This window comes from Chionomys nivalis, chromosome 8 (assembly GCF_950005125.1).
Source record: "Chionomys nivalis chromosome 8, mChiNiv1.1, whole genome shotgun sequence".
Lineage (NCBI taxonomy): Eukaryota > Metazoa > Chordata > Mammalia > Rodentia > Cricetidae > Chionomys > Chionomys nivalis.
The window spans coordinates 41,115,966-41,142,435 of NC_080093.1; the positions used below are offsets into that span (position 1 = coordinate 41,115,966).

At 36.1% G+C, this 26,470-nt stretch overlaps 1 protein-coding gene across 3 annotated transcripts in view; it reads left to right on the forward strand.

The window, feature by feature from the left end:
- Positions 1-26,470, forward strand: part of Vps13a (vacuolar protein sorting 13 homolog A) — a 198,768-nt gene that overhangs the window by 129,747 nt on the left and 42,551 nt on the right. For all 3 annotated transcript variants that reach the window (XM_057777994.1, XM_057777996.1, XM_057777997.1), the window contains exons 48-58: positions 82-477; positions 882-986; positions 1,095-1,241; positions 6,540-6,668; positions 9,516-9,649; positions 12,273-12,402; positions 15,216-15,448; positions 16,090-16,243; positions 17,258-17,404; positions 17,878-17,959; positions 19,040-19,109. In XM_057777994.1, the coding sequence (XP_057633977.1) occupies positions 82-477; positions 882-986; positions 1,095-1,241; positions 6,540-6,668; positions 9,516-9,649; positions 12,273-12,402; positions 15,216-15,448; positions 16,090-16,243; positions 17,258-17,404; positions 17,878-17,959; positions 19,040-19,109 (1,727 nt within the window). The remainder of the gene's footprint in view (positions 1-81; positions 478-881; positions 987-1,094; positions 1,242-6,539; positions 6,669-9,515; positions 9,650-12,272; positions 12,403-15,215; positions 15,449-16,089; positions 16,244-17,257; positions 17,405-17,877; positions 17,960-19,039; positions 19,110-26,470) is intronic.

A 26,470-nucleotide genomic window follows, 5' to 3' on the forward strand; every position in this document is an offset into this window, starting at 1 on the left:
TGTAGAAAGAATAAGTGTATTTGGAAGTTTATTTTTCAGAAACATTTTTAAGTTTGTTTTTGTTTTTGCTTCTTATTCCAGGGCATTGAAAACACAGTTTTTACTTTAAGTGAAGGACATTCATCACAAATTTATAATGTTGAAATGGACAAAGCCAAGCTGCACTTAAAATTGCTTGACTATCTTAATCATGATTGGAAAAGTGAATTTCATATAAAACCTAATCAACAAGACATCAGTTTCATCAACTTTACCTGTCTCACAGAAATGGAAAAGACTGATTTGGATATTGCTATCCATATGACTTACAATACTGGTCAGACAATTGTGGCATTTCACAGTCCATATTGGATGGTCAATAAAACTGATCGGATGTTACAATACAAAGCAGATGGAATCCATCGAAAGCACCCACCTAATTATAAAAAGCCAGTTCTCTTTTCCTTTCAGCCAAACCACTTTTTTAACAACAATAAGGTATGTGTAATTTTTCCTAATTTTTCTCTTTAGATAAACATTGTTTCAGTTTTTAAAGTTCTGAACAGTAAAATATGAAATTTCAGGAGAAATAACATTTATTAAATATTTGAGATTGAAAGGGTTAGCAAAACTGAATACAGTAGCATGCTCCTGTAATCCGAACATTAGGAAAGCAGGAGAATGTAGGGTTTTGGGGCCTGTGTATATACATAGTAAGTTACATCCAACCCTAGCTACCCAAGAGACCCTGTCTCGAAGCAGTACAGTAAGATATTTATTGTTAAAAAAGATTTATTACATTATTAATATAAGGCTTTTGCCTAACATACAAAGCTTTGAGTTTGACCACCACATACAGAGATGGTATCTAAGTTGTAATTTATCTCAAATTCCTCCCCTAGGTTCAGCTTATGGTAACTGACAGTGAGCTCTCTGATCAGTTCTCAATTGATACTGTTGGTAGTCATGGAGCCATTAAATGCAAAGGCCTGAAAATGGAATACCAAGTGAGTTTCTTCTGTGCTAAAGATACTTTCATTTTAAATTTATTTGTTGGATACTTTTATAAGTGTACAGTAGTAATAGTTTTCAAACAGTCTTAATTTTTTCCTTAGGTTGGTGTCACTATAAACCTCAGCAGTTTTAATATTACCAGAATTGTGGTATTTACTCCTTTTTATATGATTAAAAATAAAAGCAAATACCGTATATCAGTGGCAGAAGAAGGAAGTGATAAATGGCTCTCTCTTGACTTAGATCAGGTATGTAAATGAATTTCATAATGAACTTTGTACCTTTATGGTCAGTGTACATGAGACTATGTGAAAATACCAGTGAAACCTGATTTGTAAAGTTAATATATGCTGATTAAAATGTTTATTGTTTTATTTTTGATGTTACACTTCTTAAATTATCATACACTGTTTTAGTTCCCTTGTACTATAATTTTTTTTCAGTTCCATGAAACTTTATTGACTGTTTCTCCTCCATTTTATTTAATTATTAAAATCTGAATGATTGCTCCCTAGGATTGAATAGCTCAATCAGGATGATAGACACTGCCAGTTCTCACAAATCTGGTTAAATAACTGCATTAGAAATTTGGAAATAACAGTGGAAGTATAGCTATCCTGGAAGAGTGAGAAACTATTAATTTTCCTCAAACTGTTGGGAATCTTTTATACGCAAAGCTTGCTTGTTAGAAGAAAGTAAGAGACACTTAAAGAGAGAAATTTGGCTTTTGTGTCAGGCAGCTAGATGGGTTTTCTAAATGATGGACTGAGGTTGATATATTATCTAGTTTTGAAGAATTATTATACTAAAATGGTAAGATTCTAGAAAAGCATTTGCTATTTTATTCATGATTTTTTTTCCTGTATATGAATTCAATCCTTAAAGTTTTAAAATTTCTACTAGGTTTGATTTTGAGGCAAATGACATCACTTTTTTTGTCCACTGAAGGTTTAACCATTATCTTTTATGGCAGTTTTTTGCTTTTGTTTTATTTTGGTTTGTTTTTATTTTAAGTTGTGGGGTTGGGGGGGTTATTTTGTTTTTTCAATGTCTTATATCTTTCCCATCAGTATCTTTGGTTTCCATTTTCTTGAAAATTATGTTATGATTCCGTCATTTCTTTGGAAGTGACTGGTCTTTATCTCTAATTGGAGTATAAGTCTGTTTTTCTCTTGTTGATATCAGGTTGCTGTGTTTGTATATGAGTTACTAGTTTTGCGGGTATTTTTTAGGTACTTATACATCTATGGTTTACTGCAACTTTCTGTAAAACTTAAAACTACTATTTCCGCTTCATTTGTAGGTTACCAAGTTAAGTTTGTATATTGTCTAAAGTCTTCCCTGTAAACTTATGTTAAGTGCAGGTTCATGAGATAGACTTTTCAGCAATATGGTTATCTTGCAAGTGAGCATTAGTGACAGAATATAAACATATTGGAGGAGAAGTTTTGACATGTTTGAGAGGTAGTAAAAAAGACCAATATTATAGGAGAAGGAAAAATTAAAGGATAAAGCCATAATAGGAATAAGGGGTAATTATGCAGATTTTTGTAACCATCACAAATATTTTACCTTAAAATAAAATGGAATCTGTTGGAAAAGTTTGATCATTGATTAAACATGGTAAAATTTTTTGGCAGTGTGCTATGAAATGGCTAGCCAGAATATAAACACACACACACACACACACACAATCTATTAAAAAATATTTAAAGCCAGGAGTTGTGGTTGATACCTTTAATCCCAGCACTTGGGGAGGCAAAGGCAGGTTGCTGTGAGTTGTGGAGTTGTGGTCAGCCTGGTTTATATATTGCTTTCCTCAACAGCTAAGACTAAGTGGGGATACCTTTTCTCGAAACAAACAATATTTTGCTCAGTGATTAAACATGGTAGATTCTCAGTAAATTTTTGTTGACTTAACATGATTTATTTTTGTAAGTGTTAAACAAGTTCTCAGCAAGTCTGTTCCTAATTTTTTGTATGCAAATTTCTTGGTCCTTCCTGCCAGTTTCCAAATCATAACACAGAGACTTCTTACTAATTATGAAAGCTCAGCTGATAGTTAAGGCTTGTTTCTAACTAGTTCTTATAACTTTAATTAACCCATGATTTTGAGTCTATTTTCTTTTATGTGGCCCAGGTACCTTTACTTTGTAATGCCTATGCTGCTTTCTCTGTGACCCTAGCATTGCCTTAGGGTCACAGTGTTCTCTCTGCCCCCAAAATCCTTCCTAGCTATTCAGTGTTTAGAATTTTATTAAACAAATCCCAGTGACATGTCTTCACACAATGTAAAGAATTATCCACAACATTTCCCCCTTTTGTCTAAATAAAGAGTTTTAATTCTAATACAGTAAAACTATATTTAATAAGAACAATTGTCAAGTAAGCATTACATTCATAATATCCAATCCATTCGTATTTGGCAAATTTAGAGAGAAAATATTTCATTGTCTGTTCTCTCCTGATGAGTCTAAAGTCTTGTACCTAATTTACCTTCTGTCATAACTAAGAAAAACTATAACTATAATTATCTAGTCTTCAACTAGAAGGACTTCAATTTAGGACTTTCCCACCTTGTTTTGGCAAAGTTCAAAGTCACTTTGCTGTGTGTTCTTCTTGTCCAGTTTGTACAGTATACTGTCAGCAATTGAGGCAAGACAGTTTGTTGCCCAGTGTCTAACCTTGCCACTATGAAAGCAAACTCCATATGGAGTTTCTTCAGTGTCCATCATCTTCTCTGAAGTAAATTAGTGCCACCAAGAACAAACGTATCTTGTTACCATGAAAAGCCTTATGTTATTAAACCACCTTAAATACCATATTCTATAGATATCTGAATGTTTGAAGACCACCTGTCTATCTAAAATATATCTGTTTGACCTTGAAAACATATCTAGCATGACTACAAGTTTGATTATAATAGGTGACTAGCTACAAACCTTTATTTCTTTATTATTTTACATAGTTTATAATAATAACTTTCAAGGACTAGAAATTTACATTACATTGTTAAATGAACTGCATAGGTACAATCCCTCAGACAAGTAGAACATATATACAGTATAGCAAAAGTAACCTTAAATTTGTATCAGTATATAAAAGTCCATACCAATGTAACATATTTGAGAGTAATGGTTGTTTAAAAGTAGACTCAGCAATCCACCCTTTTATCTCGTCATTGTTATACTGCATATCCCCCTTCAGAAAAAGATTCTTGAATCTAACTCCTTTGTTTAGCTTTTTCCTGACTATGACCATAACAACTTGCAGCCAATCACCGCCCCCCCCCCCCAATGATGACAAACATCTATAACCTAAATGACCAAAAACCATCTGCCCCATTTCTTGGGTATGTGGGCACTGTGTTCTCTAGACTGGCTCCTGTTGTCTGGGGACACTGGCATCTTTGGGGCATCCTGAGAAAATTAGGATAATGGTCAAGTCCTGACTAGAATAGTCTGTGAGGCTGAACCATCTCAACTAGCAGCCTTGAAACTTTTCTGGATGCAGACCTTCAAGGAAACTACAACAGAGGCATTCAGAGGGCCTGGATCACCTAGGCCACTATTTTCATTGGTGTCTGGTTCCCTTGCTCTGAAAACACAAACTTTCAAAGGTTGCATACACGTCTGCATTAATACAAGTATATACCGTGGATTGTACACAAGCCAGCCAAAGATTGTTCTGGGGTTTATGTTTAAGCAGATAAAATATACATCACCTGTCTTTTATTATATTTTCATTTATTTCTTTTTTATTATATTTATATTTATTTATTTCTGTAGCCAGGATTTTCAGGAGGTCTTCCCTAGCCTCGTTGTGGAGATATGATGGGAGCCATGTCACATTTTCTGCCCCATTCTAGGAAGTTTCTGGGTCCACACTACTGTAGGCATTTCTACCAAGTTTCATGCCACCGAGTAGTGCACTACCTGCTGCTCATAAACCCATTCAAGTGGTTGGTAGCAGAGCCTCTTAAAAGAACAAAGCCTCGCCGGGCGGTGGTGGCGCACGCCTTTAATCCCAGCACTCGGGAGGCAGAGGCAGGCGGATCTCTGTGAGTTCGAGACCAGCCTGGTCTACAAGAGCTAGTTCCAGGACAGGCTCCAAAACCACAGAGAAACCCTGTCTCGAAAAAAAAAAAAAAAAAAAAAAAAAAAGAACAAAGCCTCTCTATGCCGCTAACACCTAGCCTGTCTGAGAGACCACAGTCATCAGGAAACTGTTTATTTCTAACTAGTTATTATAACTTAAATTAGCCCATATCTTTTCATCTACATTCTTATGTAGCTTGGTTACGTTGACTTTATAAAGCTCATGCTGCTTGCTCTGTATCCCTGGCATCGCCACCCTTCCCCGAATTCTCTCTGCTGCAAAAATCCTACCTAGCTGTTGGCCATCTAGCTTTTTATTTTATTTATTTATTTATTTATTTATTTATTTATTTATTTATGGTTTTTCGAGACAGGGTTTCTCTGTAGCTTTGGTGCCTGTTCCAGAACTAGCTCTTGTAGACCAGGCTGGCCTCGAACTCCCAGAGATCCACCTGCCTCTGCCTCTCGAGTGCTGGGATTAAAGGCGTGTGCCACCACCGCCCGGCTCTAGCTTTTTATTAAACTAATCCCAGTGACATGTCTTCACTCAGTATAAAGGTTTATTCCACAACAATTTTTGGACTTAGAATTCTTGGTATATCTAGATGATGGTAACTATAACTTTCTTTTATGTACTTCATAGACATAACTTTTCTTCCTTTGTTTTTTTTTGTTTGTTTGTTTTTGTTTTTGTTTTTCGAGACAAGGTTTCTCTGTGGCTTTGGAGCCTGTCTTGGAACTAACTCTGTAGACCAGGCTAGTCTCGAACTCACAGAGATCCGCCTGCTTCTGCCTCCCAAGTGCTGAGATTAAAGGCGTGCGCCACCATCACCCAGCTAGACATAACTTTTCTACACTTTAATTTTTAACATTTTTATTTTGTATACTTATCACTCACAGGTACTATTGGGTCCTAATTATCTTTTGGAAAGTAAATCTGTGGACAGTTTTTGAATTTTAATTTTTTCTTTTTCAATTTCATCTAAGATTAATTTTCTTTTGCTAGCTTAAAATTTTGCATTCTTATTTGACTTATAATAATTACTTTAAAATGTATGATCATGACCATTATGTCTTGTTAAGCTTAGACTCTACTTTCCAACTAAAAGGTTTAGAAGAAGCTTGGCATATTCTCCAGTCTTAAGAGATCTCATACATAACACTTAGAAAAGATACTGCATTATTATTCTATATGTTATTTAACATTAAAATATAGTGTGAAACTAGGACTCTAAAGGAACATCAGACTTAAGGGTGTATAGAATACACATCATTTTTAATATACTTGGTTTCTAAGGAAACGCTTCTGTGAGTATTGTCACTATTTTGAGTCTTGCAGCTTCCCGGGTGATGACAGCAAGTATGGGCAGAAAAGATTACTTGCTACTCTGTAAGACTATTAAATGTTATATAAATATTTATGATGAGATCTGTTTAATACATTTTTAGTCTATCCCCTTCTGGCCTGAGGATGCCTCCAATATTCTTCTCATTCAAGTTGAAAGAAGTGAAGGTCCCCCCAAAAGGATACATTTTAACAAACAAGACAATTGTATTTTATTACGACTGAATAATGAGGTAAGTGCTTTTTCTTGATATTCATGATCATTATCATGTGTGTATCATCAGAAAATCTACTATATGTATATCAGCACTACACTTTGCTTTTCATAACAATTTTCTGATAATTTTCCTCCTTTATATAAAAATTTCTTTTTATGAAAGAAGAGGTGAAACAAATATAAAATAATTTGTTATACAGAAAGTTAGTTGGCATGTCTATACTGAACTTTCATTTGCATACAGTAGTTTCATTGTTTGCCAGAAATGACAGAAGTCTGAATTGTCTTCTGATTGTTCACAGAAAGTGAACTCTAAGTTGCTGTAACATAGTGAACATACATAGAGATGATGTAGAATATTATTGAGGCTTATTTTGGGGTTAATCCTCTCAGGGTTCAGAAAGATTCACTATAGCAAGTGAAAAACTGACTAATAAGGTCTGAGGGTAAAAAAAGAAATAAATTTATTCACATAAATCTTTTTGTCATGTCCAGTTTATTCTCTCTAATGCCCATGTTGTTCCTCGTTCTTTGCTCTTCCCCCTCCTATGAGGTTTCCTGTCTATATAACCCACACAGACATTGACAATAATATCAGCATGCATTTCAGAATCATAAAAACAAACACACAGGTAGGACCTGACAAAGCAGCGTTTCAGGAAAAAGTAACACTATTCAGGAAGGACCAACATTCAAAGGGAAATACCTGACCTTCCAAACATTTAGATAAGATCACTAGAAGTCACTGAACCCTGAACTCATCCACTCCCCTCACCTCAATTTCTGTTGTGATCATCAGCTTTGGGGATGCCCAGACCTGTTTGTCAATAAAGGCAGGCATGCTCTCTTTCTATTCTTTTGAAGTTCCTATGTGGTCTATTAGCAAAGGTAATTGTGGGGGATTGAGTTTATGTAGGTTTGACTGTTAAAACAAAGGGTAAATGTTACCATCTAAGGCCCCATGGAAGGTCTTTCCATTGCCCATACGGGAGGAAGTTACACTGCTGAGGTATTTTGGGAATGAATCCCATTATGGAAGGGGGGAAAATGCCATGATTTCACAAGATTTTTAAAGAACTGACAGTAACTATCCAAAAGACAAGTATTCCCAAAGCTCTGCAATCGGGTTCTTCATATGGAGTGTATATGTATACTCCCATGGATCTGTCTGTTGGTCTCTCAGCTGTACATTCACTGTATAATACTTGTGACTCCAATAGAATACTATTTTAACTAGGTAACGATGTGTCACGTCTGTTTTTGCTGTGGAATATTACATTAACTGAGTAAAGGGTGTTGCATTTGTTTAATCTGCACTTGTAATTTTTTAAACGATCTTTTCTCATTTTACATACCAATCCCAGTTCCCTCTCCTTCCACTCCGTGCACCTCCCACCCATCCACCCCCATCCACTCCTCAGAGAGGTTAAGGCTTCCTTCCCTTGTGGAGTCAACAAAGTCTGACACATCACTTTGAGGCAGGACCAAGGCCCTCCCCCCATATCTAGGCTGAGCAAAGTATCTCTCCAAAGAGAATGGATTCCAAAAAGCCAGTTCAAGCAGTAGGGATAAATCCTGGCTCCACTGCCAGTGGTTCCATAAACTGCCCTAGCCACACAACTGTCACTCACATTCAGAGGGCTTAGTTTGGGCCTATGCATGTTCCTCCACTGTTAGTCTAGAGTCAGTGAGCTCCCACGAGCTCAGGTCATCTGTTTCTGTGGGAATCCCCATCATGGTCTTGACCCCTTTGTTCATATTTTCACTTCTCCCTCTCTTCAACTGGACTCTGGGAGCTCAGCCCAGTGCTAGCTGTGGATCTCTGCCTCAGTTGCTGAATGAAGTTTCTATGATGACAATTTAGATAGTTATCAATCTGATTACAGGGGAAGGCCAGTTCAGGTACCTCTCCACTATTGCTTAGGGTTTTAGCTGGGGTCATTCTTGTGGATTCCCGGGAATTTCTCTAGTGCCAGGTTTCTTTTCTTTTTCTTTTTTTTTTTTTTTTAAGATTTATTTATTATGTATACAGTGTTCTGTTTGTATCCTTGCTGGCCAGAAGAGGGCACCAAATCTCATTACAGATGGCTGTGAGCCACCATGTGGTTGCTGGGAATTGAACTCAGGACCTCTGGAAGAGCAGTCAGTGCTCTTAACCTCTGAGCCTTCTCTCCACTCCGCCAGGTTTCTTGATAACCCCATAATGTTTCCCTCAATCAAGATATCTTTTTCCTTGCTCTCCTTCTCTGTCCTTCCCCAATCTCAGCCATCTAATCTACGTTGGTTTAATTATGTAAAGGTGCATTACATTGCTTATGTTGCATTTGTTTAATTATGTAAAGATGTGTTACTGTTTCACTTTGCCTGCTTAAGGCACTTGATTGTTCTAATAAAATGCTGAATGGCTAATAAGTAAGCAGGAAAGGGATAGGCGGGGCTGGCAGGCAGAGAAAATAAGTGGAAGGAGAAATCTAGGCTGAAGAGGGAAGAAGAGGGGTAGAATGAGGGAGAGAAAGAGGAAAAAATTCCCCAGGGCCAGCCAAGCAGCTGCCAGCCAGCAGACACAGAGTAGGAGAGACAGAAAGAAAGGTAAAAAGCCCTGGGCAATAGATGAAGAGAAACAGATTAATGGAAGTTAAAGAAAGCTAGTCAGAAACAAGCATAACTAAAGCTAAGCATTCATAACTAGTAATCTAAGTCTCCATGTCATGATTTGTGAGCTGGTTGGTGGCCCAAAAAGGAAAAAATCTGCTACATTTGGTGCCCAGTGTGGCATAAACTATCATGAATAGTTTTATTATTAAATGCTATCAGTTAATATTCTTAGCAAAATGATCACATTAAATTTTTTCTTTTATTTAAGCTTGGAGGAATTATTGCAGAAGTTAATTTGGCTGAGCACTCTACAGTTATTACATTTTCAGATTACCATGATGGTGCAGCTACATTCCTACTAATAAATCATACCAAGAATGACCTTGTTCAGTACAAGCAGAGGTAAGGTGATTGTCACAAAGCAGTAATTTATGATTAGCAGATTTAGGTAAGAAAACAAATTCCTTCGAACGATTCCTTTAAAAAATTGCCACTAATGTCAATTGAGTTTATGTTAAAGTGATTCCCTTTTTAAAACATTGTATTTAATTATATAGAAGTAGAACAACCTTGTGTTTATAATTATTTTTAAATGAGTCAAAGACGTGGAAAAACTAAAGCCAGTGCCATATAGATTGGTCATTTTGAAATCTGCTGAAGAATATATTGTGAGTAGTCAGTCATGAGTCTCCAAATTTTGTCCTATTTTTCCTTCTTGGTTTTCTTTCTTCTTTTTTTTTTTTTTTTTTGTTTTGTTTTGTTTTTTTCTTGTTTTGGTGGTTGACTTTTGAGACAGGCTCTCACTATGCATTGCAGCTAACTTGGAACTTAGGATAGAGTCTACACTGTTCTTAACAGTAGGAGAGTCCACCAACCTTGACCTCCTACGTACCTACATTATGTGTGTAAACCACCACACTCAAGTTTTTCTCTCTCTCTTTCTCTCTCTGTCTCTTTCTCTTTGTGTGACATACACACAGAGCACGAATTCTAATTGGTATTAATAATAAAAACCCATGGTTACATTCTATTTTTCAAGTGAATGATTGCAATGAGTACCAGTTAAAAATAACAGCATGTTTTCCATATCCCTTACATGATTAAACATTTTACATATTACTGATGAAAAACAAGTTACTCTAAGAACCCACAAACATTCATATCTAAGCAACTTGTTATAGATTGTCAGAGTGTAAGCAAGCAAGGTATTTTTCTCAGCCAGTTCTTTTGCTGCCAGGTTGCATTTTGCGGTTACAAAGAAAGGACTAATCATTTTATTATGTATCTCAAAAGTAAAAAGAAATCTTAAAAGAATCCCAAATCTATATAAAAAGAATAAGCCCATTCATCAACTTTTTTTTTTTTTTTTTTTTTTGAGAGAACATTTCTCTGTAGCTTTGGTGCCTGTTCCAGAACTAGCTCTTGTAGACCAGGCTGGCCTCGAACTCACAGAGATCCGCCTGCCTCTGCCTCCTGAGTGCTGCGATTAAAGGTGTGCACCACTACCGCCTAGCACATCAACATTTTTTTATATCAAGAAACTGTGGGCAGAAATGGGCACAAGGAATTAAGCATCATCTCTGATTGCCAACCCATCCTAACAAGAAAGGCATGTCAGCTAAAAACAATTGGGCTGCTTTGTTCTTATTTCCTGACCTTAATGAGCTCCTTACTCAACTATGTGCCTTTCTGAACTTTCGATTGTTTCCTTGGGTTTTTCACCTCAACGCTATTAACAAAAACATCTTACGGCTTTGTTTTAACTATGATGTACACCATAAATTTGTGAATACATCTCTCAACATTAAAATTAAAATAACTTGAGCTAACTTAGCTTCTGGGACTCAACTGAGGTAGAGGTAAGAGCCAGTGGCTGGCTGTTTTGCTTTTCTGACCTTCAGGTTGAACTCCAGTTTCTGCCTCTGGGTTTCTATTAGTCGTGCTACATTATGTATAGCAATTACAGGATCACAAAGAGCTTCTTAGCAGTCAGGCCCATCTTACAGGGAAACACCCAGGGAAGAATGTTTAGGAAATAAAGACCTTAGTTTTGTAGTGTAAGAGGCATACCACCAAGAAAAGTGCTTAGAAAGGTAGTCTATTTTTTAGACTTAAAAAAAAAACCCCACTTTTTTATTTAATCAACAATTAGAACAATACTTCTTAGGAAGTATGCATAAATGCACTGAAATGAACTAAACAAATGAAAACTAACAGAAAAACAAGAAAAAGCAAATTTGAGGCAGCCGGGAGTCACTGAGTGGAAGAACATACATCTATAGAAACTTTAGTATCACTTTATCCATGGAGCCATATCTCCTGTCCTTCGTCATAATATTGTATCATATTTATTATCTAATAATTTAGAAAATAACTTCCTATTTGTGATTATGTGAAACTACATCATTTCTGATTAATCTTCACTCTTTTTTGTTATTGTTGTTTGGTTAGTTTTGAATCTGGGTATTAAACTAAGGGTCTGCACTCCTTTCGATCTGCAGTACTTTTGTCTTTATGTGTATGTGGTTGTGCATGACATTTGTGTGCAGTGGCCTTCCGGGCCAGGAAGGCTGTCTGGCCCTCTGGAATTAAAGTTACAGGTTGTTGTTAAGTCTCCTTAGTAAGTGTTGGGAACTAAGCCTGAGTCCTATACAAGTCCTATATACTTTTAACATCTGAGCCACTTCTCCAGCTCCTATGTAGTACTTTTGAATATTTTTCTACAATTTAAAGTAAAATAAAAAGTAATTTTAGATTCTTGAAGATCTTTATTTCCTCAAAAAAAAATAGTCTTTTTTTCTCAGAGAATATATTTTTAATTGTAAGAGGTATAACATTTTGAAAGGAAATACAGACTTACTCTTTTCATTGTGTAAGGGGGAAAAAACCTTTCCTAGTCTTAATTTAAAATTTTTACAAATCTCAGTTAATGGGATAAGAATGAAATATTATTTAGGATTTTTATGTATTTGTCTATTGTATTTTATTTAATTTACTACATTTTTTTTTTTTTACTTAATGTCAGTTCTCTCAGTGAAATAGAAGATTCCCTTCCTCCTGGAAAAGCAGTATATTATACATGGGCTGATCCAGTGGGTTCTAGAAAGCTGAAGTGGAGTTGTGGGCAAAGTCATGGTGAAGTAACACATAAGGATGTAAGTACTGAATTGGTCATTATGGAGTTTTCAGCTGCCTTTTTATATTTTATGCAGGTGTTATTTTACACCTAGTGGATTTTAAGGACCGTTTTTTGCTATTCTGTAAAAGTTAGCAAAGATTTTAAAAAGCTTTATTGAAGTTGTTTTTAACTTTTGCAAATTTTATTTAGGTTTGCCTTTTTCAAACTCCAACCAGAAGCTAACAGAAGTGGAAATTTTTTGTTTGTTTTGCCCACCATTTCTCTAAAGGAGCATGCAAGGCCATAGCAAAAGCTGGCATTTAGAGAAACAGGAGAGTGTAATCTTTTTTGTGGTCATTGTGCAGAAGTCGTCCTGTCACACTTGATCTTTTCCAAAGCTACTAAGAGCTGCAAGTCTGATTTTATCTACATCATCATTTGTTTTTACTGTTAGCAAAGTTGATGTGCTTGAAAAAGTCTTTCAGCATTCCCCTCTCAAGTGTCTTAGCCCCATACTGACAGTCACCTCACTAGAGTTCAGCTCTGTAAGGTGCCTAAACTAAAAGGAGTTCATTTCTCCGTGGCAAGCTGTAGAAACCAATGACGAGCATTTCAGGGACTGGGATCACCAGTTGTACCATTCTTAACGACTCACCATTTTCCAGCCCTCTACAAACATTTTTATTTTGCATACTTTTTCCAATAAAAAAAATTGTACCAAGAAATTCTATACTCAGAGTTTCTTTACCTTTTTATTCTACTTACACGTTTTTTAGATTTTAGTTTCTCTTATGTGTTGGTATGTATGCCTCCGTACTGTCTATATATGTGTTACATATGCATACAAGTTCCCATGGATGCCAGAAGTGACTGTCAGGTCCTATAACCTGCATATATGTGGTAGTTGTGAGCTGCCTGATGTTGATGCTGGGAAATGCTTTTAACCATTCGCCATTTCTCCAGACCTCCTGGACTAGTTTTTTTACCATTGTCTGTTACTGTGGGCTTTAGTTGGTTTAATTTTGTTTTAAAGCGTATTTTATAAATTAGCCTAACTTTTAATTTTTAAAAATTCTTGATTATTAGGTTTTGTTTTCTTTTGTTTGATTTGGTTTGGTTTAGTTTTTTTGAGACAAGGATTCCTTAAATAACCCTGGATGTTCTAGAGTGTGCTATGTAGACCAGGTTGACCTCAAACAATGGATATCTGCCTGCCTCTACCTCCTAAGTGCTGGGATTGATGACCCATATGATCTCTTTATTATCACAGTGCATAATTAAATAATGCTAATAGTTAAAAGTTTATAAAGATAAGTCTGAAGTTTGGTATATTAGAGATTCCAAATATTTGGGAATACCCATTTTCTTAATTCTCTGTACTTCTAGTACTGTGTGTTTTATTTTAGAAGTTTTTGTAGGTAAAGCTATGATACCTAGGTAACAATTTTGTGGTAACTTCAATTTATAATTTTTATGTATTATTATATAAATGTGAATTAAATATTAAACTTTTCTATGAATCAGAATACTTATTAACTAGAATGCATGCAGACCTGATATCAATACAGTGTTTATTCATTTATTTTTACTTTCTCCGTGTGTTATTATTGTATCTGTAGATTTGTGTGTCTATGCATATGTACACACATGAGTACAAGTGTAGCACGATTAATAAAAACCCAGATGCAGATGTTGGGGTTCATCCTGAAGGTCAGGAAAGCAAAATATCCAGCCACTGGCTCTTCCCTCTACCTCAGTCTGAAATGGCAGTCCTGCCTCCAGGAATCCTCAGAATGAGGGGTTGTCTCCTCTCGTTTTGTATTTCTAGGGCTGGGATTAAAGGTGTGTACCACTACTGCCCAGTTTCTATAGCAAACTAGTGTGGCTCCTGGGATTAAATGCATATTCTACCACTATCTGGTCTGTAAGACTGACCAGTAGGACTGTTTTACTCTCTGACCTTCAGGCAAGCTTTATTTATTAAAATATAAATGAAATATCACTACAGGTACAAGTGTACTACAGGTCAACTTGTGTAGGTGAGAGGACAGCTTGAATATCAGATCTCTTCTTCTACTGTATGATTCCTGGAGATTGATTCAGGTCATCAGTCTTGGCTACACGTATTATTACCTGTTGAGCTGTCTCACTGACTCCCAACACAGTATTTATAAAGGAAATTCCTAAGTGACCCTGTAGAAAATCAATGCTTTTTTTTTAATATATGATTTTATTTGTCTTATATTTTGGAACAAGGGCTCCCACTGTACCTAGGTTAGCTTAACTCATGGCAATCCTTTTGCCTCAACCTCTCAAGTCCTGTAATTGAAAATGTGAGTTATTGCACCAGCTGCATCAGTGCTCTATAAGGCTTGCAACTCTTTCTTACTCTGCTGTGTAAGGAAATGTGAATTTGAAGCTTAAACCACCTTTAATATGTACTATATTTCCCACAGAGTTAAAATGAAGTAGAAAAAAATATTACTTTGCGTTGTTGGTTTATCTTATAGGATTTTTAAATTTGGTTTTATTATGATCTAAAAATACTTAAATAACTGGTTTTACTTCATGATTAACAATATCATTACAATGTAGCAGGTGACATCAGGTTATTTTAGTGAGGAAATCTTCCAGGTATTGTACAATTATTCGTTCTTTGGATTGCTGTGAATTGTCTGAACTAGCTCATATGAGTGATAGCTCTCTCCAAGTGATATGCAAATGTTCATTTAGTTTGCCGCCTCAGCTTTAGGAAGTAAAGCCATTTGTATTGTCATCATATAAATGTCAAGTATAGACTTAATGTTTGTTGGGTACAAACTGATTCCATTTTTCATTGTTTTCTTTTAGGATATGATGACCCCTATAAGTGTTGGGAAAAAAACCATTTATTTAGTGTCATTCTTTGAAGGTTTGCAACGTATTATTCTATTCACTGAAGACCCAAAAGTGTTTAAAGTAACATATGAAAGTGAAAAAGCAGAGTTAGCAGAGCAAGAGATCGTATTGGCATTACAAGATGTTGGAATTTCACTTGTCAATAATTATACAAAACAAGAAGTAGCCTATATAGGAATTACAAGGTTAGATGCTTTAATATTAGAAATGATATTTGAAAGATAAAACTCAGAATCTGTTCCTAAAATGGTTTACTTCATTTGGCCTCTCTGGCTTCTGTTACCTCTACTACTGTGTTCCTACCATGCTAGTGGTCTCTTTGTTCTTCTCCATGCACCACAGTGTCTATTGCTCTAGGATCCTTGTTAAAGCTGCTCCTGTATCTGAAATGTTTTTACCCTTTTTGCATCCCTACAGGTTGTAGAAGTTTCACAATCTCAGTGAGGCCCTACTGGCCATTCCATTTTAATTTAGTTCTGGTATTTAAGACTGAAGTTCTGCCTTAGATTATATTTTCTTATTTCAGAAGTATTTTCCCCTCTTATATAGTCAGATTGATCTATTCATGTTTACAATTACCTGTAACTCCCTAGTGAAAATGAAGAATGACAGGGATGCTCAGTGGTATTTTTCTTCTACTTAGAACATTGCCTGAATAAAAACTAAATAAGTATTAGTTGGGTAAATTTAGGTTTTTAAATTGGAAATGTGCTTACTTACAACTGAGGCTGTTGTGAAATGTGGATGGAAGTTCTGTAGTTCGTGTAATTAAACACTAGTGTAATTGTTATAAATTAATACTATGATATCTGCTTTCATATGTAAGTTCTGATGTGGTTTGGGAGACAAAACCAAAGAAAAAAGCAAGGTGGAGGCCAATGAGTATAAAGCACACTGAGAAGCTGGAGAAGGAGTTCAAGGAATACACAGAATCTTCACCTTTGGAAGACAAGGTTATTGAGTTGGACAATAACATTCCGGTAAATTTAAAAAGTGCTCATATGAACTTTTAATTTTACATTTTTGTTTGAAATCTTTCTGAATTTTAAGGAGAAATTGACTTCTTACAAAACATATTGAATGTAATTAGCACTAATGTAGACTTCATTTGACCTGCTTTTATATTAAGAAATTGAACATTCTCAAGATACCAGTTACTAATAATTCTTTAAAGTAGCAAGAAGCAAGATCTTTTTTATTTTAAGATTTGCATTATTTTCTTGAAGTCAGTATCAGTTTTAGTAATTAAATATAAAAAGTAAGCCTAGCTAGTTTGGATGCTCACCTTCCTAGACCTAGGTGGAAGGGGGAGGACCTTGGACTTTCCGCAGTGCAGGGAACCCTGACTGCTCTCCGTACTGGAGAGGGAGGGGGAAAGGTGTGAGGGGAGGGGGAAAGAGTGGGAGGAGGGGGAGGGAAATGGGAGGCTGGGAGTAGGCGGAAATTTTTTTTTTTCTTTTCAATAAAAAAAATACACACTGAGAAAAATATAAAAAGCAATGCAGCCAAGCTATAATCTTTGTATGAATATTACATTTTATGGATATGAACATAAAAATTTGAATCTTAAATCTGTACTTTAAAAACGTTTTTTTTTATTTTTGGTTTGTTGCGGTTTGGTTAGTTTTGCCCTGGCTGGCCTAGAACTCATTGTGTAGATTAAGCTATTCTTAAGGGTGGCAATCCTCTGTGTATGCCCCCAGAGTACTGCAATTACAGACACGCACTAGCATATTCAGCTTTTTTTTAAGTTAGCATACAAAGTAATGGGTTTCAGTGTGAATGTGTGTGTATATATACATATGTATATGTATATATAATGAATATTTATCATTATATTTTGCTCCTACTCATTTCCCTGACCTCATGACCCTTTTATGTAGACTTTGCTTTTTAAATTACTGTATCCTGAAGTTATTTTCATATAAATTGATGATTTTAATCAATGGTCAAAAAGAAACAACTCACTGTTGGGGGATAATTTTTGTTTTCAGGTTCGCTTAACACCTAGTGGCAATGACATGAAAATTCTGCAACCACATGTGATAGCTGTACGGAGAAATTACCTCCCAGCACTAAAAGTAGAATATAACACATCTGCACACCAGTCATCGTTCAGAATTCAGATTTATAGAATACAGGTGAGTCTGGAAAGGAAGGCAAAACAATAAAAACTCAGATTTGTTCCCCTGGTCTATTTTATCTAGTACAAAGTCAAAGAAGGCAAGAGAGAAGTCAGAAAGTAGAAAGTAAACTGAGAAACTGGGAAAGAAGCCAGAATTACATGCAGGCAGTAATCCTGGCCCTTGATAAGATGAACTTGGGATAACCATGAGTTCAAGACCAGCCTGGGCTCCAGAATGAGACTGTGTCTAAGACTGAAGGAAGTCATGCAGCAGGGAGGAATAGTTTGAGAGAAAGAGAGAAGGAAAATAGAAAAACAATAAAGAGGAAGTGAAAGGAGGGCGGGACTGAAGTTAGAAACATGAAGGGGTATAATGAGCTTCACCTGTATCAGCTGTGTTGACGTCTGAATCTAGTTCTGAAATTCTAGTATCCTGGTCAACTTGTGTATGTGACATGATGTATACTGATTCATATTTCATCTTCTTAGATCCAAAACCAGATTCATGGTGCTATTTTTCCTTTCGTGTTTTATCCTATTAAACCGCCAAAGTCTGTCACCATGGACTCAGGTTTGTGTTTATTTTTAGATTGTGCTATAAATAGTTGTGTGGCTAGGTTTTTACTTTTGTTTTGTTTGGCGATTTTGGGGGTGGAGTGGGGAGGGCTATCTTAAATTTAGTTTTTCTAGATTAGATAATAAAGCTGCTTACAGAAGGACTAGGAGTTAATCATTCGAACATTATGTGAATGCTGAGGGAAAGGTTACTTAGAAAAGTTTGTATTGGAGATTTAGAAATAGGAAGTTTAAACCATATTGCTGATATGTAAACTACTTAATAAGCTATAATATTTGAACTGAATAAACAAGGAGAAAATTTATATTTATACTTTTAAGATTTTATTGTTTATTTTATGTGTGTGCATGAGAGTGTATATGTACACTGTGTGCATGCCTGGTGCCTAAAGAGATCAGATCCACTGAAACTTGAGTAACAGATTGTATGCTGCCCAGTGTGGGTACAGAAAGTCAATGCTCTTAACCCCTTAGCTATCTCTCTAACCCTAAGAATCAGCATTTTTCTGAATAGTCCTATGTTCTCCAAATGAGAATAACTGATACTCTTTCTTCAGTCTTTCTCTCCTCTTCTACAATTCTTCTTCTCTCTTTATTGTTTGTGCCTCTTTACCATATTTTCTTTTTACTCCTACCACCTTTCACTCCACCTCTCTTTTCCCCCTTTTTTATTCTCACCACAGACCGCATATCATGAACTTCACACTTTTTAGTGGCTTTTTTCATAATTTCTTGCAACTCTTAATCACATGTATACTGATCCCCTTAGAAATGTGAACCCTATAAGTCTCTAGAATATGTTTTCACAATTTGCTGATGATTTTAATCCATTCTTCTAATTTAAAGTCCTTAATTTTTGTAATTAGTTATCCTTAAAGTGACTGTAAATAACCTAAAAGGTAATTCTGGGATCTGAAATTAAGACTAAATGACCCTATAGATGTCATTAATTTTAATTAATGCTGCTGATTTACTACATGATTGATTTTCCATTGACATGCATATTAAATTGAATGAAAATGCTATTCTTTGGCTTAAAATATGATGAGCATAATCATATTTTTAACCTTCACAGCACCAAAGCCCTTTACAGATGTTAGCATTGTCATGAGATCTGCAGGACATTCCCAAATATCACGCATTAAGTAAGTGTTTCATATATTTTTTGTGTGTTTACTTTTTTGTCTGAACATTTAAATAGTTTTGTTCTTATTAAAACTAAATTTCAGATGAGTCAAATACTTAAGTTCTTAAAGGTTAAAAAAAAATCTATTGAACATTTGATAATCTTAACAAAGAAGATTTGGGTATAATATACCTAAATGTTAACAATAGCTGTTTCTGGATCTCTGCTTCTTTAGTATATGCATTTTTTATGTTTTAAATTATTTATAATTACCATACATTGTTTTGGAAACAGCAACAAAAGTAATATTTCCATCTTTACTCACAACTTTCTCATTCCAAGAAGCAGATTATGGACCACAGCATCCATCTGTGTGATACTCCCCTCTTCATTTCTTCCTCCTTATCACTGAGATAAACTGTACTAATTCCCCTGCTTTAAAAAAAATGCAGTATTAGGACCTCCCAGGAACTAGGCCTGAGCCAGAACCTCTGCCAGTCTGGGCGTGAGTGAACCTGGGTATTCCAAGGGAATAGGCAGGAACCAGAGATCTCGGTGGGCCAGGCATGAGTCTGGGACCTCAGAGAGAGAAGGCCTAAACCAGGACCTCTGTGGGTTCAGGCATTGGTCTGGGACATCAAAGGGAATAGGCAGGAACCTAGAACCTCTACAGGTCCGAGTGTGAGTCTGGAACCTCTGAGGAAGTAAGCAGGTCCTCTGTGGGTTCGGGCGCACCCAAGCCTGGGACCTCCGAGGCAGTAGACCTGAAACAGAAACCTTTCCAGGTCCAACTCCAACCCAGGGACTTCTGCAGGAGGGAATCCAGACCAGGATCTACATATAAAGGTCCTGGGAGCCAAACCAGTCCCAGAACACTGGCAGATCAGGATTGAGCCAGCGACCAGATCCAGAGTCAGCAATCTCCACCAGAACAGGTCCAACTCCAAGCCAGGGACTTCTGCAGGAGGGGATCCAGATCCGGGTTTTAAGAATCAGATCAAAGCCAGCAACCTAGGCCAAAGTAGGCCTGAGACAGCAAATTCCAAGGGAGCAGAGCAAAGCACAGGAGTACTGAGCTATCTCCAAAAACATGAGTAACCAACGGGGTAACTAGAATTGTGACACTGTACCATGAGGAACAACCATCTGAGCTTTGGATTCACTGGCATCTAGAAGATTATTCAACAGAATCTCGGACAGCCCCAACCACACCTGTAGTGGGGGGCTGCAGGCTGTGTTCCTGCTGCCCCAGCTAGCTTATGCTCCGAAATAACAACACACAAACTGTACTCTTTTAAATACTGCTTGGCCCATTAGCTCTAGCCCTTACTGGCTAATTCTCATATCCCGATCAACCCATCTCTAATAATCTGTGTAGCACCAGTCTTACCGGGAAAGATTCAGCATGTCTGACCTGGCGGCTTGCTTCATCGCGTCTGGCTCTGAGAGGAGCTGCCCTGCATCTGACCTCACTTCCTCTTCCTCCCAGCATTCTGTTCTGTTTACTCCGCCTATCTAAATTTTGCCCTATCAGATGGGCCAAGGCAGTTTCTTTATTAGCCAATGACCTTCCTCCATCACACACCTATTAGAGGAAAAGATGAGTTAAAAAGGTAAGATCACATGCTACACCACAAAGAGCAACACAATACCAGTAAAACCTAAAGACCCTACAACAGCAAGACCTGAACAACCAAATATAGATGAACTAGATGAAAAAGACCTAAAAAATAAATTCAAGAGAATGCTTGAAATTCTTAAAGATAAGATGAGAAATTCCCTTAAAGAAATTGGGGAAAAGACAAAAAATTGGAAGATATCAGCAAATAACTTAAAGAAAACTGAGAAAAAGAAATCAAAAATATAAAAAGAAACTATCCAGGACTTGAAAACTGAAATAGAAACAATAAAGAAAACACAAGCTGAAGGAATTATAGAAACAGAAATCATGAGAAAAAGATCAGGAACCACAAATGCACACGTGAACAGCAAAATACAAGAAATAGAAGAAAGAATCTCAAGCGCTGAAGATACAATAGAGGAAATAGACTCATCAGTTAAAGAAAACATTAAATCTAACAAAAGCTTAACACAAAATATTCAGGAAATCTCGGACACCGTGAAAAGGCCAAATCTTAGAATAATACGTATAGAAGAAGAAGTTCAACTCAAAGGCACAGAAAATTTATTTAACAAAATCATAGAAAAAAACTTTCCCTACCTAAAGAACGATATGCTTATGAAGATACAAGAAGCTTATAGAACACCAAATAGACTGGACCCCCCCAAAAAAGTACTCTCGTCGCATAATAATCAAAACTCTAAACATACGGAGTAAAGAAAGAATATTAAGAGCTGAAAAGGAAAAAGGCCAAGTAACATATAAAGGTAGACCTATCAGAATTACACCTGACTTCTCATTGGAGACAGTGAAAGCCAGAAGAACATAGTTAAGCATTATGCATTATGCAGCCCAGACTACCCAGGAAAACTGTCAATCACCATTGAAGGACAAAACAAGATATTCCATGACAAATCTAGATTTCACCAATACCTAGCCATAAACCCAGCCCTATGTAAAGTACGAGAAGGAAAACTCCAACCCAAGGAAGATGGCTACACCAACAAAAACATAGACAATTGATGATCTCATAACAGCAAATCCCAAAGAAGTAAAAAACACACAAATTAACATCACCAACAATGAAAACTAAATTAACAGGAGATAGCAATCACTGGTCATTAATATCCCTTAATGTAAATGAACTCAACTCACCTATAAAAAGGCAAAGGCTAACAGATTGGATAACAGAATCCATTCTTCTGCATACAAGAAACACATCTCAACCTTAAAGACAGACATTGTCTCAGAGTAAAGCATTGGGAAAAAAATATGCCAATCAAATGGATCTAAGAAACAAGCGGGTGTAGCTGTCCTAATATCTAACAAAATAGACTTCAAGCTGAAATCAGTCAAAAGAGACGAAGGTCATTTCATACTAGTAACAGGAAAAATCCATCAAGTGGAAATTTCAATACTGAACATCTATGCCCCAAATAAAGGGCACCCTCATATCTCAAAGAAACACTTCTAAAGCTTAAATCATACATTAAACCCCACACACTAATAGTGGGAGACCTAAGCACTCCTCTCTCACCACTGGACAAATCAATCAGACAAAAAAATGAACAGAAATAAGAGAACTAACAGAGGTTATGACTCAAATGAACTTAACAGACATCTATAGAATATTCCATCCAAACAGAAAATAATATACCTTCTTATCAGCACCTCATGGAACCTTCTCAAAAATTGGCCACATAGTCAGTAACAAAACAAACCTCAACAAATACAAAAAAAAAAAAAATTGGAAGAACCCAATGTTAACTTATCACCATAGTTTAAAACTAGAAGTCACCCAATTAAAGGACAGCGTCATAGAAATAAAATTTAGGACATAGAATAGTATAAACAATTTGATTACATACAATTATAACAAAATTCTCCACATATCTATGGAATATATATTTGGAATACCTATGGTTGAGTACATTAAAATATTTTTATAATATTGTAGTCACTGAATAATTATTTAAGATAAACATGTCCTCCAAATATTGCAGAATAGCAAAATAAATTTTATAATATGATTTATGATGAAGATAAGCATATATATTTGTATATTTTATTTTGATAAATTATATAAAACATTCTGATTAGTTTTAAAAAAAATCAAAAAAAAAAAAACTAGAAGTCAACAGCAATACTAATTCCAGAAAACCTACAAACACATAGAAATTAAACAATGCTCACCTGAATCATCAATGGGTCAAGTAAGAAATAAAGGGGGGGAATTAAAGACTACCTAAAATTCAATGAAAACAACCACACAACATACCCAAATTTATGGGACACAATGAAAGTAGTGTTAAGAGGCAAGTTCATAGCACTAAACGCCTACATAAAGAAGCTGAAAAAATTCCACACTAGTGAATTAACAGAACATTTGAAAACTTTAGAACAAAAAGAAGTGAACTCACCTAAGAAAACTAGACAACAGGAAATAATCAAATTGAGAGCTGAAATCAACAAAATAGAAACAAAGAAAAAATACAAAGAATCAGACAAAGAGTTGGTTCTTTTAGAAAATCAACAAAATAGACAAACCTTTATCCAAACTAACCAAAAGGCAGAGAGAGGATATCCAAATTAACAAAATCAGAAATGAAAAGGAGGACATAACAACAGATAGGAAGGAAATACAGAGGATCATTAAGTCATATTTTGAAAACCTGTACTCCACAAAATTGGAAAACTTAAAGGAAATGGACAACTTTCTGGATAAATATCACTTACCAAAATTAAATTAAGACCAGATAAGCAAATTAAAGTGCTGAAGAAATAGAAACAGTCCTCAAAAGTCTCCCAAACAAGAAAAAAACAAAAAAACAAACAAACAAAAAAAAACCAGGACCCAGATGGTTTCAGCTCAGAATTCTACAAGACTTTCAAAGAATAACTAATACCAATACTCCTTAAATTATTCCACACAACAGAAACAGAAGGAACTTTGCCAAACTCTTTTTATGAGGCTACAATTACCCTGCTACCCAAACCACAGAAAGACATTACTAAGAAAGAGAATTACAGACCAATCTCTCTCATGAACATTGATGCAAAAATACTAAATAAAATACTTGTAGAAGGAGCTGCAGGCAGGCCTGCTTTTCGTCCCACCCGGCTCCCGCTTGGCTAGCTTAGCCCCAGAAATAACAACACACAAACTGTATTCATATAGACGCTGCTTGGCCATTAGCTCTAGTCTCTTACTAGCTAACTCTCATATCTTGCTTTAACCCATATCTAATAATCTGTGTGGCACCACAAGGTGGTGGCTTACCGGGAAGATTCTAGCCTGTGTCTGTCTTGGGTCAGAGCTTCATGGCCTCTCGCTCCATGGCATCTGACCTCACTTCCCTTCTTCCCAGCATTCTGTTCTATCTACTCCACCCACCCAAGGGCTGACCTATCAAATGGGCCAACACAGTTTCTTTATTAACCAATGAAATCAACACAAACAGAAGACCCTTCCACATCAAATACTGGCAAATTAAATCCAAGAACACATCAGAACCATCATCCACCATGATCAAGGAGGCTTCAACCCACAGATACAGTGATGGTTCAACATACAAAAATCTGTCAACGTAATCCACCATATAAACAAGCTAAAAATTGAAAACCACATGATTAGATACCAAAAAAGCTTTTAACAAAATATAACATCCCTTCATGATAAAGGTCTTGGAGAGAGCAGGGATACAAGTAACATACCTAAGCATAATTAAGGTAATATACAGCAAGCCAGCAGCTAATATCAAACTAAATGGAGAGAAACTCCCAGAGATTCCACTGAAATCAGGAACAAGACAGGGTTGTCCACTCTCTCCATATCTGTTCAATATAGTTCTTGAGGAATAAGACACCAAAGGGAGATCAAGGTGATACAAATTGGGAAAGAAGAAGTCAAACTCTCATTGTTTGCTGATGATATGATAGTTTACATAAGTGATCCCAAAAATTCTACCAAGGAACTTCTATAGCTCATAAACATGTTCAGCAATGTAGCGGGACACAAGATTAACTCAAAAGAAATCAGTAGCCCTCCTGTACACAGATGATAAAAGGGCTGGGGAAGAAATCAGAGAATCAACACCCTTCACAATAGCCACAAATAGCATAAAATATCTCAGAGTAACTCTAACCAAACAAGTGGAAGACTTGTATGACAAGAACTTTAAATCTTAGAAGAAATTGAAGAAGACACTAGAAAGTGAAAGATATTCCGTGCTCTTGAGTAGACATAATTAACATAGTAAAAATGGCAATCTTACCAAAAGCAATCTACAGATTCAACGCAATGCCCAGCAAAATCCCAGAAAAATTCTTCAAAGACCTCGAAAGAACAGTACTCAACTTCATATGGAAAAGCAAAAAACCAAGGATAGCCAAAACAATCCTGTTCAATAAAAGAACTTCTGGAGGCATCACAATTCCTGACTTCAAACTCTACCACAGAGCTCAGTAATAAAGCAGCCTGGTATTGTCATAAGAACAGACAGGAGGACCAGTGGAACTGAATAGAAGACCCGAATATCAATCCACACATCTTCGAACACCTGATCTTTGATAAAGAAGCAGAAAAATATCAAATGGAAAAAAAGAAAGCATATTTAACAAGTGTTGCTGAAATAACTGGATATCAACATGTAGAAAAATGAAAATAGACCCATATCTATTCCATGCACAAACAAGTCCAAATATATCAAAGACCTCAACATAAAGCCAGCCACACTGAACCTTATAGAAGAGAAAGTGGGAAGTACACTTGAACGTATTGCCACAGGGAACCACTTCCTAAATATAACCCCAAAAGTACAGACACTGAGAGAAACAATAAATGGGACCTCCTGAAACTGAAAAGCTTCTGTAAAACAAAGGACATGGTCAGCAAGACAAAACGACAGCCTACAGAATGAGAAAAGATCTTCACTAATCCCACATCAGTCAAAGGTCTGATCTCCAAAATATACAAAGAACTCAAGAAATTGGACACAAAAAGATCACATAATCCAATAAAAAAAAATGGAGTACAGATCTAAACAGAGAACTCTCAACAGAGGAATCTAAAATGGCTGAAAGACACTTAAGGAAATGTTCAACATCCTTATCAGAGAAATGCAAATCAAAACAACTCTGAGATTCCATCTTACACCTGTAAGAATGGCCAAGATCAAAACCACTGATGACAACATATGCTGGAGAGGTTTTGGGGAAAAGGGAACACTTCTGCATTGCTGGTAGGAATGCAAGCTGGTACAACTCCTTTGGATGTCAGTGTGGCGATTTCTCAGAAAATTAGGAAACAACCTTCCTCAAGACCCAGTAATACCACTTTTGGGTATATATCCAAAGGATGCTCAATCATGCCACAAGGACATGTGATCAACTATGTTCATAGCAGCTTTGTTTGTCATAGCCAGAACCTGGAAACAACCTAAATGCCCCTTAACTGAAGAATGGATAAGGAAAATGTGGTACATTTACACAATGGAGTACTACAAGCAGAAAAAAATAATAACATCTTGAATTTTGCAGGAAAATTGATGGAGCTAGAAAACATTATTTTGAGAGAAGTAACCCAGACACAGAAAGACAATTATAACATGTACTCACTCATAGGTGGTTTTTAAACATAAAGCAAAGAAAGCCAGCCTAGAAACCACAATCCCAGAGAACTTAGACAAGAATGAGGACACTAAGAGAAACTTACATAGATCCAACCTACATGGGAAGTAGGAAGTAGAAAAAGACAAGAT